The following is a 13,339-nucleotide window of genomic DNA, read 5'->3' as shown; positions in this document are numbered from 1 at the left end:
TCTTTTAGCCTCTCAACTGGAAAGTTCTTTCTGCTATCCAACCTCGGTCCCTACTGTTGCAAAGGCAGGAGGCTAGCAAAGGCAGCAGGTGTGCATGGTGCCTTCACTGAGGAAATGGCAATGTCTGTGCCTAGTACTGAATACACACACATGCATGAAAACACACACACACCTCATCTTATCAACCAAGGAGGCAAACATGTTGTTGAGTCTTATTCCACTTACCCACCTGCTAGATGATGGTGCTGACAGGTTGATGACAGCCAAGAGTCTCCGGCTCTGACCATCTCCTGGGCAGGGGCTTTTGAGCCTTGCCCTAAGCCCCAGTCACTACTCTAAATGCCCTAGATGTCAACTCAGACCATCCGTCCCTTCTTCTGGACCCTCTGTCTTCCTCTTCCATTATACTTGGTCTTCTTGCCCCAAACCCTCATCCTCTGATCCTCCTCCAGTCCAGCCCCAACACCAGGCCTCCCTGCTCCTCTATGAAACTGAAACCCTCTTCCTTCCCCCAAACGATGGCATTAGTGTGGCTACCGTGAGACTAGATAGCTGTCCACTCACTGCAAAGACGTTGGCTTCCAACCCACCTGCAAATGCCCTGCGCCTCCTACACCTCCCCTGCCCACCCAAGACACAGAGCTGGCCTGGGGAATCTGTCTGTTTACTCTCCTTACACCCCTTACCAAGGCAGGACTGGCTATCACCATAGTGGTTCTGGAAGGTGGGATAGGAGTATGTCTGGGGAAGTGCCAACCCCACAGTCACTGAAATTCATAGCCCACCCCCACCCCATGGTGGGATCCCAGCTCACTCCTCTCTACACCAGCCCCAACTTCCAAGACTTGTTACTTATCTTTCCATCTGAGAAGCCAAGAGTGTGGGACTCCCACCTGCTGATCCCCCCCCAGGAGGCCAGGCCTCCGAGCTGTGAGGAAAGGGCTGGACAAATGCAAATACCTGTGCACTAAGCCCACCTTCCGATGAGGAAAGGTGCAGTCTCAGAAAGAGGCAAGGTCAGGTCAAGAACACGATCATTTCTGTCACAGCACACAGTTTGTGTGTGTCCATCTGCTGAAGCCTCCAGCTAGTACATGCACATGCTTTCTGGGCTTCTCCTTTCCTCCCTCCCTGCCCCTCCTCCCAGACCCTGCTTCACACCCCATTTGCCTCCTGAAAATTAACACAGACATATAGGCTGCATGGGCAATACAGAGTGATGTACTTGTGTGTGTGTATTTGTGCTTCATGCATTCATGAATGTACATGGTGCGCGCTCATGTGAGTGAATTGAGGTGCATGTGTGTACTTTGAATACTCAGAGACCAAGCCATGAGATTGTGCTGTTTATTGAGGATGCAACAGAAGAAGGCCGTTAAGAATAAAGGAAAAGTGAACAGTGCTTGCTCTTCTCTGCTTCTGGGTGCAGGTGAGTGGAGAAAAAGGCCTTGAATTGTACTTGGTCCCACTCAGATTTGAGACTGAGCTAGATGTGGGGGTGGGGACTGGGCCACTCTTGGTTGTTTGTCCTTCAGTCCTCCTTTTCTTGAACACAGAGCCAGCTCCTAGCATAGGCGGGAACTATGCTAGGCCCCAGTGTGTGCAGGGCCTTGGGCAGAGACCCAGGGAGCCCAGCAGAGTAGTTAGCAACTGAGCCAGAGGCCGGGCAGAGGAGGAAAGCTGGCAGCTGGGACCTGGGCTGGTGGTATAGCTGGGGGACCACAGCCAAGGAGTGAATAGGGTGTGTACAAGGAGGAATTTCATCAAGCTTGGTCATCCAGGCCTTCCCAGGCTCAGGAAGACACAGGCTGGGAGAAGTGGGTGGCCAAGGCCAGTGCCAGGTGTACGGGAGCAGGACCAGCAGGGTGGAGGTGGAGCTGAGAGTGGGCTGTGGGAAGTACAGTGTGGGATCCAGAGCTGGGTCACAGAATGAGGCAGGGCTTGGGGCAGTCTTCTCTACCGACTGGCTTTCTTGGAGGGTGCACTCAGGCTGGAACCCTTCCCCAGGGTGTCTTTGTAATTGTTGGCACTGCCCCGGCTCCTGCCCTCTCCACCTCTCACGCTGCACACTCCAGAGATGCAGCTGCTGCTGTTGGCCACATAGCCGCCGCTGACCGTGCTGGGCCGGAAGCCATAGCCACTGCCGCCACTGGTGCTGCTGATGATGGCTGCAGGGGGAGCCGAAGCCAACACCCACTCAGGCAGAGAGCTAGGGAGGCCTCCCTTCCCCAGGGCAGACAGGGCTCTTCTTGGAGGAGCTGAGTGGGGAAGCGCACACTCTCTCCCTCCCCCGGGGAGAATGTACCAAAGACAGCTTCCCTAATGCTCTGTCCTTGGCTTGCTAGGTTTATATTCAATCTGGCTGAGTCTTGCCCCATTAATGCTCAGAGGCCCTACTCCTTGGTCCAGGTACCAATACCCTTACCTGTCCTCCTGGACACCCACCCACTGCCCTTTCCGTTAGCCTTTTTGCTAAACTTCCCAGCCTCTAACCTCTTCCTCCTACTAGCTGTCCCACAGCAGGCATCTTTACCACGCTCTGGTTTAACTCTTTTAGCCCTGCTAAGCAATGCAGTGATCTGATACTGCCAGCTTGACCTCTGAGATCCCTCATTCTCTCATTCCCTCAGCCCTCCCTACTTCCCAAGCCCAGGTCTGGTTGCAGTTTGCAAACCCCACTCCCTAAGCCTCACACAGACCCATGCATCATTTTTCTGCAAGATGACCCTTGCTTTCCCATGACAATAGCTTTCCATTGCTGCCATCCCCTAGGAACAGAAAGTCGGAGGGATAAGAATAAAGGAGGCCTGGCCTGGGAGTCAGGAAAGCTGATTCTGGCCATGGCTCTGCCATCTGGCTTTGTGATCTCAAGCAAAGCTTTTCCCTCTGTGGTTCTTAGATCCCTTATCTACACACAGAGGGTGTCACTAAGGTCCTTTCCAGTCTGCAGATTTTACAATTTCAGGTCAAAGTATACAAATACTTACAGATGCTGACAGGGGAGGGAAATTCTCCTGACATCCTGTTAAGGAGAGAATTAAAATAAGAGGAGAAGAGAAGTCACCCAGCTCACAGTCTCTTCAAAGCTACTGCCACCATCAGCCTTATGTGGGTTTTTGAACCCAACACGCACCCATGGAAATTCCAAAGCTTCTTTGATGCAAGCAGAGCCTGAGAAGTTTTGGAGACTACCCCCGAATCTTTGGGGTAACCAGACAACAACCCTAGTCAAACAATAGTTTACAAGAGGTGCACACGTGGGGGCAGTGTATCTACTTCCCAACTGTCAGGTCCACACACCAGCCTGCCATCCCTGTAGAGCCCTGGGGAAGCTGGGGTGGCTGCCCTGGCACACCCCCAACAAGCCCATGTTGCACATGGACAGACCAGGTAGACTGAACAAGATTACCCTAATAGAGTAATGGGGTTTTGCAGGGAGCAGGGCGGTGGATGTTTCCAGTATGCCTGGGAAGAATGAGCAAATCTGCATAGCTTACTACATAGCACAGTGCCTGCCATGAAGCAAGCTCTCACAGTCTATTGAGTGGATGCTCATGTCCACTCATGGTAGTATTGTTAATTACTATCATTATTTCTATCCTCATCACCCCATCACTTCCTAAGAACTCGTGTCTTCTGGATTGAGATATGTTAGGCTTTCTCCTTTGGGTCTTCCCAAACCCCTGGGGCCCTCCTGCCTGGACACACCCCACCCACCTGCACTCCTCGCTCTCCAGCAGCTTGCGGTAGGTGGCGATCTCCATGTCCAGGGCCAGCTTCAGGCTCATGAGCTCCTGGTACTCGCGCAGCATCCGCGCCAGCTCCTCCTTGGCCTGGTGCAGGGCGCCCTCCAGATCGTCCAGCTTGGCCTGGGCATCCTTCAGGGCATTGTCTCCCCGCTGCTCAGCATCAGCAATGGCCGTCTCCAGGTTGGAAGCCTAAGGAAGGAATTGGTGAAGTCGAAAAACTTGGAGAAGCCACTGCAACCATCCATATCCAAATCCCTCTGGGTCCTTAGAGTGGGGCAGAGTGGCCCGCCTCCACCCTACACACCATCACATTTCTTTGCAGCAGAGCCCCTTCTGGGGCTGGCACATCCCTCCTTAGCTCTAGCCCCATTCCCTGTGTTGGATGTGTGGGTGATGGAAATCATGCAGCCCTGCCCTCCTGAGTGCCACTTTAGTTCTGTATAAAGACATTTATTCAGCCATATTGTGCCAAGGGCACGAAATGAATGACAGCAATGCTCTTGAGTTGTTTAGGTCTGGGAGGAGAGATGGTTGAACATGCTGTGGCAGATGCAAGGGCAGCAGCTGCCCAGGAGCATGGCACCACAGTCCAGGGGGACAGGGAAGGACGCACCCCAGAAGCAACTATTATTTGCCAAGCACTTAGTGTATGCCAGCACCAGGCTCAATACTGTACATACCATTGACATAGCTTAGCGCATTTAGTCCTTGGGACACCCTGTGAAGTGAGCAGAAGTAACCCGTCCAAGGTCACAAAGCAACTAAGTGTTAAAGCCCACAAGAGAATAGAAGGATCACTGGACTAGGAGTCAGGAGACCTTGGTTCAGATCACAGCTCTGCCACTCGCCAGCTGTGTAACCCCCTTATCCTCTCTGAGCCTCAGTTTCCTCATCTGTAACAACAGCGAGGGCAACTGTTGCCTCTTGGGGTCTTGGTGAGGATGAAGTGTGATAGAAGAATAGGTGCCATTGCCATTGTTATCATATATGTACATCTTGTGTCTCACCTACAAGCCAAGGCTGCATCCTATAATCCTGGGAGCAGTCCCTAGTCAATCCTTAACAAGACACCTTAATGGGTGCTCCCTGAGCCCATTTCTCCGTCTGTCATTAACTCCACAGTTGTTTATCAAGCTGCGACTATGTGCCAGGCATTATGCTAGATGCTGGGGAAACAGGGTTCAAAGCAGCCAGCTCCCTGCCCCCTTTCAGTCTAGTGGCAGTGTCAGTAATAACAGGAAGTGTGACAAGTACAGGGAAGCACAGGTGCCAGGAGGGTACATCGCTGGGGGAAGGTCCTAGCCCAGTGCCGAGGAGGCTTCCTAAGGAGCGGCTTCGTGGCCGAGGTCCTTGGAGTGAGTCGGAGATGAGTAGCCCCCAGGGATGTCCTGCTACAGGTGTTTGAGGCAGCGACCTCACTGGCCTCCTCTCTTCTCCCAGGCAGCAATTTGGGAGGCCCATGTTCTCAGCAGCTCATCTCCCCTCTACTGATGCTCCCCTGCACTTGACCACAGGCCAAGGCCAAGGTGCTCTCACCTGCTTCTTCACGTTCTCGATCTCTGAGCGGATTCTCTGGATGAGCCGAGTGAGCTCTGAGATTTCATTCTTGGTGTTTTTGAGGTCATCCCCGTGCCGGCCAGCTGCCAGCTGCAGCTCCTGGAACTGGGGACCCCAAAGCACAGAGTCAAGAGTGTGTCGTGGGAGTGCATGTATCTCAGGGTCAGAACACAACAGACACTTACCAGGATACTGCCTCTATTCCGGGCACTATCTGTCCCTGTCTACTGCCTGCTGGCATCACCTTCCCTGGCCCCGCATCAGCCCAGCTCACCTTGGTCTGGTACAGGGCCTCGGCCTCGGCCTTGCTCTTCAAGGCAATCTCCTCGTACTGGGCGCGGACCTCGTCGATGATGCTGTCCAGGTCCAGGTTCCTGTTGTTGTCCATGGACAGGATGACGGACATGTCACTGATGTGGGACTGGATCTGAGTGATCTCCTGCAGGGAACACAGAGATGGTCTTTCGGCTCAATCACTGTCGGAGGCCAACCACCTCCCCCACAAAAGATGAGCAAATTCTGGTGATGCCGTCTTGGAGGCTGGAACCCAGGGCTCTTGCCTTCCAGGGCTGTTTGCTTTGCAGCCAAGGAAGTTCCCTGCTGGGCCCAGACAGATTCCCACTGCCGTGGAGCAAGGGCCTGGCCCATTCCCTTCCCGCTCAGAGGGTGCAGACTGAGGAGCCTCACAAGGCTGATGAAGGAGATGGTTGGCTAACTGAGGGGTCTCACTGAGGGCTGGGGCCTCCGTGTCTCCTGCAGCCCCTAGAATAGAGTTTAACCCACCAGCCTCCTCCAGATGAACCGAGTGGACACAGACTTACGGCTTCAAAGAGACACCTGAAGAACTTGATCTCCTGGTCCATGGATTCCACCTTGGCCTGCAGTTCCACCTTATTGGCGTAAGCCGCATCCACATCCTGAAAGATGCCCCCACCATCCCCTGTCACTGCCAGTACAGCCAAGAAGGCAGCAGCCATCCCTGCCTGGGTTCCCTGCATGAGGAAGGCGTCACTCTCTTCTCTTCACTTTGCCTTGGGAAAGGAGATAAGGGAGCAAAGGCCCAGCCCCACCCCACCCCACCCCACCCCACCCTGGGAATCTGTTCCCTCAGCAGGAATGAAGCGCCTGTGGTGTCTGAGCCAGGTCCCAGGGCTGCAGGGGAGCCTCTCAGTGTTGCCCTCTGTATTCTTCTCCGTGTTCAAACCACAGCTGCATTGGACATGCAGTCAGGCATCCTCTCACCGGCACCCTCCCTGCCTTTTCATTATTTTTTCTGGATAGTCTTTCATCAAGTTTTCTCTGCCTTCACCTCGCTCTTCCTGAATCAGTTCACCTCAAGGGGGCTAACAGAGCACCTTGACAGTCTCCGTTCCTCCAGGTCCCAGGCCAGCCCACAGGACTCAGGGCCTGCCTTCCCCTCACCTTCTTGAGCAGCACAAACTCGTTCTCTGCCGCTGTCCGCTTGTTGATTTCCTCCTCATACCTGTGGGAATGCGAGGTCTCATTGGTTAATATCTCACTGAAAGCCCTTGCTTGCACAGGGCAGAGTTTGAGCAAGGAGCAGCATGTGCATCAGAAGATACAGGTGCTGGGGGCCGCAGAGTACTGGGTAGGGGTGAGTGGGAGAAGGCTTCCTAGAGGAGGGAACATGCTAACCAGTTTGGAAGAATGAGACTGTTAAAGATCCAGCTTGGCAAATGAGGAAGGAGCACATGGAGCGAATGCCCTGCGAGACTCTCAGAGGAAGCAAGATGTGAACCGCCCTCCCCAAATTTGACTACAGCTTTACAAATGACAAAGTGCTCCAATCTGCGTTTCCTCAGTTACCCTTGAGAGCAGTCTTGGAGCCAGATGCACTTAACCCTCCTCTTACATGAGAGGAGAACATGAGTGGTTTCCCCAAACATTCCCTAAACTCAGAGCCAGAGATAACCCTCGGCCCACTGCCCAGCTCACTGGGCATTTGTCCTAAGAGTCAGGCCAGAGGCTGGAGGAGCAGAGAGCAAGTTCCAGAGTTTTGTTGGGGTGATTCTGCTTGGTATGACCAAGAACAATGCCCCCCACCGACCTCCAAAATGTTTAAGCTGGGATGACTGCCAGGGGTCCCTCAGAGGGACAGGGGCAGTTGTCCAGTTACAGGGGGTCTCCTCCTGCTCACCTCTTCTTGTAGTCCTCCACTACGTCCCGCACATTCCTCAGCTCCGAGTCCAGCCTCACCCTGTCCCCGGACAGTGTCTCCAGCTGCTTCCGCAGGTTGCTGATGTAGCCCTCGAGGATGGGCTCCAGGTTGTTCTTGCAGTTGTTCAGGTCCAGCTGCTGCAGCAGCTCCCACTTGGTCTCCAGCACCTGGTTCTGCTGCTCCAGGAACCGCACCTGGAACCCAAATCCCGGAAACTGCTGAACCCCTGCAGTAATAGTCACACATGTCTCTCACGGGGCATTGTGCAAAGCTTCTATCTGCATTTTCTCCTCAATAGAGCTGAAGGAGGTGGGCAAATCATTACCCTCTGCCGTGGAGAGAAAACTGAGACGCAGAGCAACTTAGCCTCTTTCCAAGGCCCAACAGTTTAAGAAGCAGTGGAGCCCGGAACAGAATCTAGACATGTGTCCCTGTAACCTGTGCATCCAATCACCCAGCGCTCACCATGGCCGCACCAACTCAGGGCATGGCTGTGATTGAAAATACCAGCAGAGAAGCCAGGATGGGTCCACCATTTTGGACAGTTGACCATCCTGAAGAACAAAGTCTGCTCTTCATTTCAGGGCATGTCAGAGCTCAGTAAGGCTTGGGCCAAGGGCTTCTAGGTATTTTAAATGCCTAGAGCAGGCACCAGCTTCATCTTTGCTTATAGCCTCTCCTCTCCCTCCTTGGTCCTGCTTCCCAGAATCATCTTCTCTACAACAAGCATGGCACAAGGAACACCATGGACAGATGGAGCTGCTGATCCCATTGTAGCCCCTCACTGAGCCAGGAAACCAACCAGAAGGAGACGTCCATACACACCTCTTGTTTGGTTTCTGGGGATGGGGAGCACAGTTTTTAAAATGTGACTTCCCCTAATCTACATGAACACAGCTACTGCTTGAATAAGGTTGTCTTCCCCCAGATCAGAAACACAAGACATGGGAAAACTATCTAAGATTCAGTGTTGAGATATAATTATTCCCTGAAAATTTGTCTCTAGCCCGTCTTCCAGCATTTGGTCTGGTTTAACCAATCCTGAATTTTTCATGTGATCTATGAGGCTGAGCATTAACCACAGAGTAAATCCTGCATGTGAGACACCACAATACACACCTGCACTACTGAACACATCTGGATGCCGAAAGGATTTACCCATCTTCTCTGGCTGCCTGAGGTTAAGGGACTGATCTCTGGAGACTGAAATTATTTGGGAACTGTCCAAGCCTTTCAGCCTCCATCCCTTCCCTCTGGGCAGACCATCTTTATAAACAAGATGTGACCATCCTCATGTTCATCTTTCTTCCCATGTCTCCAGACTTTATCCCTCTGTAGGTTTTGACCAGCCAAGCCAAGAATCAATCATTCCACTTCCGATCGCCCGGACCCCACCTCAGAACACTTTGATCTTCCAGATATGAAAAGGCTTAGAAGAATAAGAAGCCACAGAGCCAGTCCTAGCCCCTGAGGCTGAGCCGAGGGCAGCAAGGACTCCTCCAGGCAGGAAGTCTGAGCTGCAGGAGCTGGCTAAGATCTGATGGCCACATGACCGTCTCACCCATAGGCTTTGTCCTGAGTTGACCCATCCTTGGTGGCTGACTGCCACAGAGCCAACAGAGCCCTCCAGTATCCTCCTCTGGGTCTGGAGGCAAAAGGCTGAGGGTCCAGCCTCTCTCTTCCCTTTCCCCAAATGACCCTGGGAATGCCATTTACCTCCATGCCTTCAGTGACTCATACAATAGGGATAATCATTTCTTCTCTGCCAGAAGTCAGGGGCCTATCTGCTGTGTCATCTCTTCAGGTCTCTAGACACCTTTGATTCCTCCCCCAAGCTTCCCTCCCCCACCTTCCAGAGATGAGAAATGAGAGTCACAATCACAATCATTTTTGGAGTACTTAGTGTGCGTCAGGCTTGTGACAAGATCTTCACCTGCATTTTCTTTTATAAGCCTGACAACAACCCCAAGACGGAGGTTATTATCCCCATTATAGAGATGAGGAGATGGCGACACAGACAGGCAAATAACCTTCCCAGAGCCACTCAGCTGGCCAGCAGTGACACGAGATCACTGTGGAGTCCCCTTCCCCAGTGCCGTCTTCTGCCTCTCAAGAAAGTCTTCAACTGACTGGAGCAAATGCCCAATCAGAGGGCTTGAAGCGGCCCCTTCCTGCTGCTTCTGATCCCCTGGGCAAGTGACTAGTGGGCAGGACAGCATGCCAGGGGAGGAGGACAGCTTCCCTGCTTACTCTGGGTGAGACTGGCTCTCACAGGCCTTTTCTGCACATGGCCTGCAGGCCTAGCAATGGTACCAAGCTAGTCCTCAAGAGGAAGGACCATGTCTCTTGCTGGGAGCCCTGAGAAGCCTCTGCCAGTAGAAATTGACCTGCCTCTGTTTTCTCTCTGGAAAGACAACACAGAGAACCTTATACAGGTCACCCTGTTGATGGGATGTACCTACCTTGTCCACAGTAAAGTCTTCCTCACATCTAACCTCAATCTCTCCTGCTGTAACAAAATCTTATGTTCCAAGAAGAGAAGAGGAAGGCTGTTCACAAGTTCCCCAGGTCCTAGAAGACCCACCTTGTCGATGAAGGAGGCGAACTTGTTGTTCAGAGCCTTGATCTGCTCTCGCTCCTGGGCACGCACTTTCTGGATCTCGGGGTCCAGCTCCACGTTGAGGGGGGCCAGAAGGCTCTCATTGACAGTAACCTGGTGGATGCCTCCAGGTGGGCATACAGTTGGGCACACAGGCCCCAGGGCCACACTGCCAAACATGCTGCCAGCAAAGCCACTGGCCCGGCCCTGGCCAAATCCATAGCCTCCACTCTTCCCGCTGCCACTGGCCACATTGAGGGAGATGCTCCGGGCACCCCCCAGGCTGTAGAGGCTCCGGCTGCCAAAGCCCCCACTGAGCCCTTTGCTCCCTGCCCGGAAGGAGGATGAGCTTCTCCCCGAGAGCACAGCCGAGCAGCCACTGAAGCCCCCCTTGGCGGCAGCTCCTGACTTGCAGGTGAATTGGCGGCTCATGCTGCTGGTGGAGACAAAGCTCAGGTGCAGGAGGGAGGAAGGCAAAATCCCAAAAGGTTCTGCTGGTTGTAGTGAGGACTGGCAGGTGCCTTTATATGTGCTTGGCACTGGGGCTTGTGGATGGGCAGTCAAGAGCTTAATTCGTGGGTTTGGCTTGCCTGGGAGCAAGAAGTCATTTTCTCTATGCTGAGCTAGAGATCAAGCCTTCTCCACCTCTGAAACAACATGAAACCCTCAAATTGCTGGGCTTGCAAGCTTTGCTCATGTAATTTGGGTCTTATCTGATTAACCTGCTGTTATAGGGTAATTTGCCCCAGGCCCCAGCCTCTCCGGGGGGATGTCACTGGCACTGCACCATCCCTATCCTGATTAATCTTCTCTGGGTTGTTGGCTTCCTCCTGGGGATGCAGCAGGTGAAGACAGGATGGACTTTCCTGGATAGTTCAGGACACTGGGCAGAGTACTGGGGCCTCCAACTTCTGTTCTCCTCCTTCATGGAAATGGACTGATCATTCAGGCATCACCTCTCCCCAGGCCTCCTGGAAACATAACCCATAGAGGGCAGCTGCTCTCACCCATGGGCGTATTAGGAGGTGGAGTGACCCTCTCCCTAGCATGGGACAGGAGCAGCCCAGGCCAGAGCCAACCATGGGCACTATCCTCACTTCACCCCTCTCAAACACCAATAATAAAGCAGGCTGGAGGCTTCAAACACTGGAGAAAATGAGGAAGAGAAAAGGAGGATGGAGTTGGGGCAGGTGGCTGAGAAATTTGGGGACTCAACTGGAAGGAGGCACAGAGAAGACAAAGACAGAGGCTGGCCCATGGCCTGGAGGGTTATGGAGATTCCTGGGTGGTCCACTTCATCATTTCTGTCTCTCCTCCAATGTGTATCTGCTAATAAGACTAGGAACAAAGTGAGGATAGTAAGCATCTGTTTAGAGTTCAAATAAAGAAGCTGTTATCAACATGAAACTTAACTCCTATTGCATCTCTCCAGGCCCAAGTGGGCCAAGAACAAGGCTGGCTGAGCCCTCCCCAGGGGTGCAAGCCTCCGGGCAGGCTCAGGCCAGAAAGATCCAATGGGGGCGACCCAGTAAGCACGATGTCATTCTACTCCAAACAGTCCTTTGATGCCAGCCCCAGAGACTCTGGCTGTGGTCCCTGCATCCTAGCCACTGGCTCCCGTGATGGGCCCCAGCTACTCCCATGATCGCCATTGCCACTGTGGTCCTATTCAACCCAAGGCAGTTCTGTCCCTGAAGATCACTCAGCTTCAGCTGAAGATGACCAGCTCCAGCCCAGAGATCCCTGCTGGAGCCCCATGGGTGAGCTGCAGCTTTTGGCTGGGTGGGGCTCAGGAGGGAAGAAAATCTGGAGACAGGCTGGTTTGGGGCTCTCTCTCATATTTTTAGGGGAAGAGCCTGGACTCCAGTCCCTCCCTCTCCCCTGCATTCCTTCCTCTACTCTTGCCCCTGCCATTTTGTCTTCTTCGTTCTTACTGAAACTACCAGAATTTTTCTATCCCTCCCTTCTCTCTTTCTCACCTTCTCTCCCCATCCCTCCTCATCCCTCCCATCCATCTTCCCTCCATCCTTCCCTCTCAGCCTTCCGCCATCTCTTGTTCCGTCCCTTCCCCATCCTGCTCTCCTCCAGGAGGTCTTTCTGCACCCACACAGGCCAGCTCTGAGCTCTCCTCACCTCCCTCCACTCTGAACACATCCTTAGCATGTGCTGGAGGGGCAGCAACTCTGTGACAGCTCCCATGGGGCTCCTCAGAAGTCATGTCACATGTCATCTTAGGTTTTCTTTGTAAGGCTAGTAGAGTCTTCTCCAGATTAGAGGCCACCTAGTGCACTCTGAGATGGAGCAGGGACCCCCTCATAGGAGCCTGCAGGTCCCCTCAAGCATGGAACTAAAGGAAAATCTTCAGTTCCTTCAAGGGAAATTCTGGGCAGCTTGCTAGCCTGGAGAAATAAATAAGCAACTTGATAAGCAAGAAGGTAACAGTAGCCCAAAACAACAGCCACAAAAGCTAGAATCATGGGATATTTGGTTTCCCTATAGAAACTAAAGATAGCATCTTAACATATGTCCCTGACTTGTTTGTCAGAAACCCAAACCCCACCAAAAGGGATGCCTAGGCACATAGACCTCAGATAAAGGGACACTCGGCACTGAGCTCTGACCACCACTCTTTGTTCTAAATTTCTTCCTGAGGGGCCTAGAGAATGTCACACCCACAAGCCAGAGCCAACATTCTTTTCAGCTGACCCCAAATTATTAAACAAAGTTTCTCTTCCTTAACCAATTGCAAATCAGAAAATCTTTGAATCTGTTTATGACCTGTAAGCTCCCACTTAAAAACATCCTGACCAAACACCTCATGTTCTCACTCATAAGTGGGAGTTGAACATTAAGAACACATGAACACAGAGAGGGGAACAACACACACCAGGGCCTGTTGTGGGGGGAGGGGGGAGGGGACGGAACTTAGAGGATGGGTCAATAGGTGCAGCAAACCACCGTGGCACACGTGTACCTGTGGAACAAACCTGCACGTTCTGTACAGGTATCCTATTTTTTTTTTTAGAAATAAAATAAAGAAAAAAAAAGACATCCTGCCCTTCTAGGCAAAAGCCAATGTGTAGCCTTCATGTATTGAGTTTTGCCTGTAACTTCTGCTCTGCTGAAATTTACCCCGCCTTTAAAGCCTCTAATCTTCATGCCATCAGGGAGGTTGAGACTTCAGCATTAGCTGCCTGGTCCTTCTTGCTTGGTGCCCTGCAAATAAACGCCTTCCTTTCCACTGCTGCAAACCTC

The 13,339-nt window shown here is 52.7% G+C and overlaps 1 protein-coding gene across 1 annotated transcript; it reads right to left on the bottom strand.

Annotated features, from left to right (window-relative positions):
* Positions 1-1,333: 1,333 nt before the first annotated feature.
* Positions 1,334-10,580, bottom strand: KRT71 (keratin 71). Its single transcript, XM_003252086.2, has 9 exons — positions 10,070-10,580; positions 7,465-7,679; positions 6,729-6,789; positions 6,128-6,223; positions 5,581-5,745; positions 5,286-5,411; positions 3,718-3,938; positions 2,988-3,022; positions 1,334-2,168 (listed from the first exon to the last, which is right to left on the bottom strand). The coding sequence occupies exons 1-9, from the start codon at positions 10,514-10,516 to the stop codon at positions 1,957-1,959; spliced, it is 1,578 nt and encodes a 525-aa protein (XP_003252134.1). The 5' UTR covers positions 10,517-10,580; the 3' UTR covers positions 1,334-1,956.
* Positions 10,581-13,339: the final 2,759 nt, after the last annotated feature.

The sequence above is a fragment of the Nomascus leucogenys genome, chromosome 11, assembly GCF_006542625.1.
Source record: "Nomascus leucogenys isolate Asia chromosome 11, Asia_NLE_v1, whole genome shotgun sequence".
NCBI classification, from domain to species: Eukaryota; Metazoa; Chordata; class Mammalia; order Primates; family Hylobatidae; genus Nomascus; species Nomascus leucogenys.
Note: the sequence above shows the minus strand (reverse complement) of the source record. Positions and strands in the feature narration are given on the sequence as shown.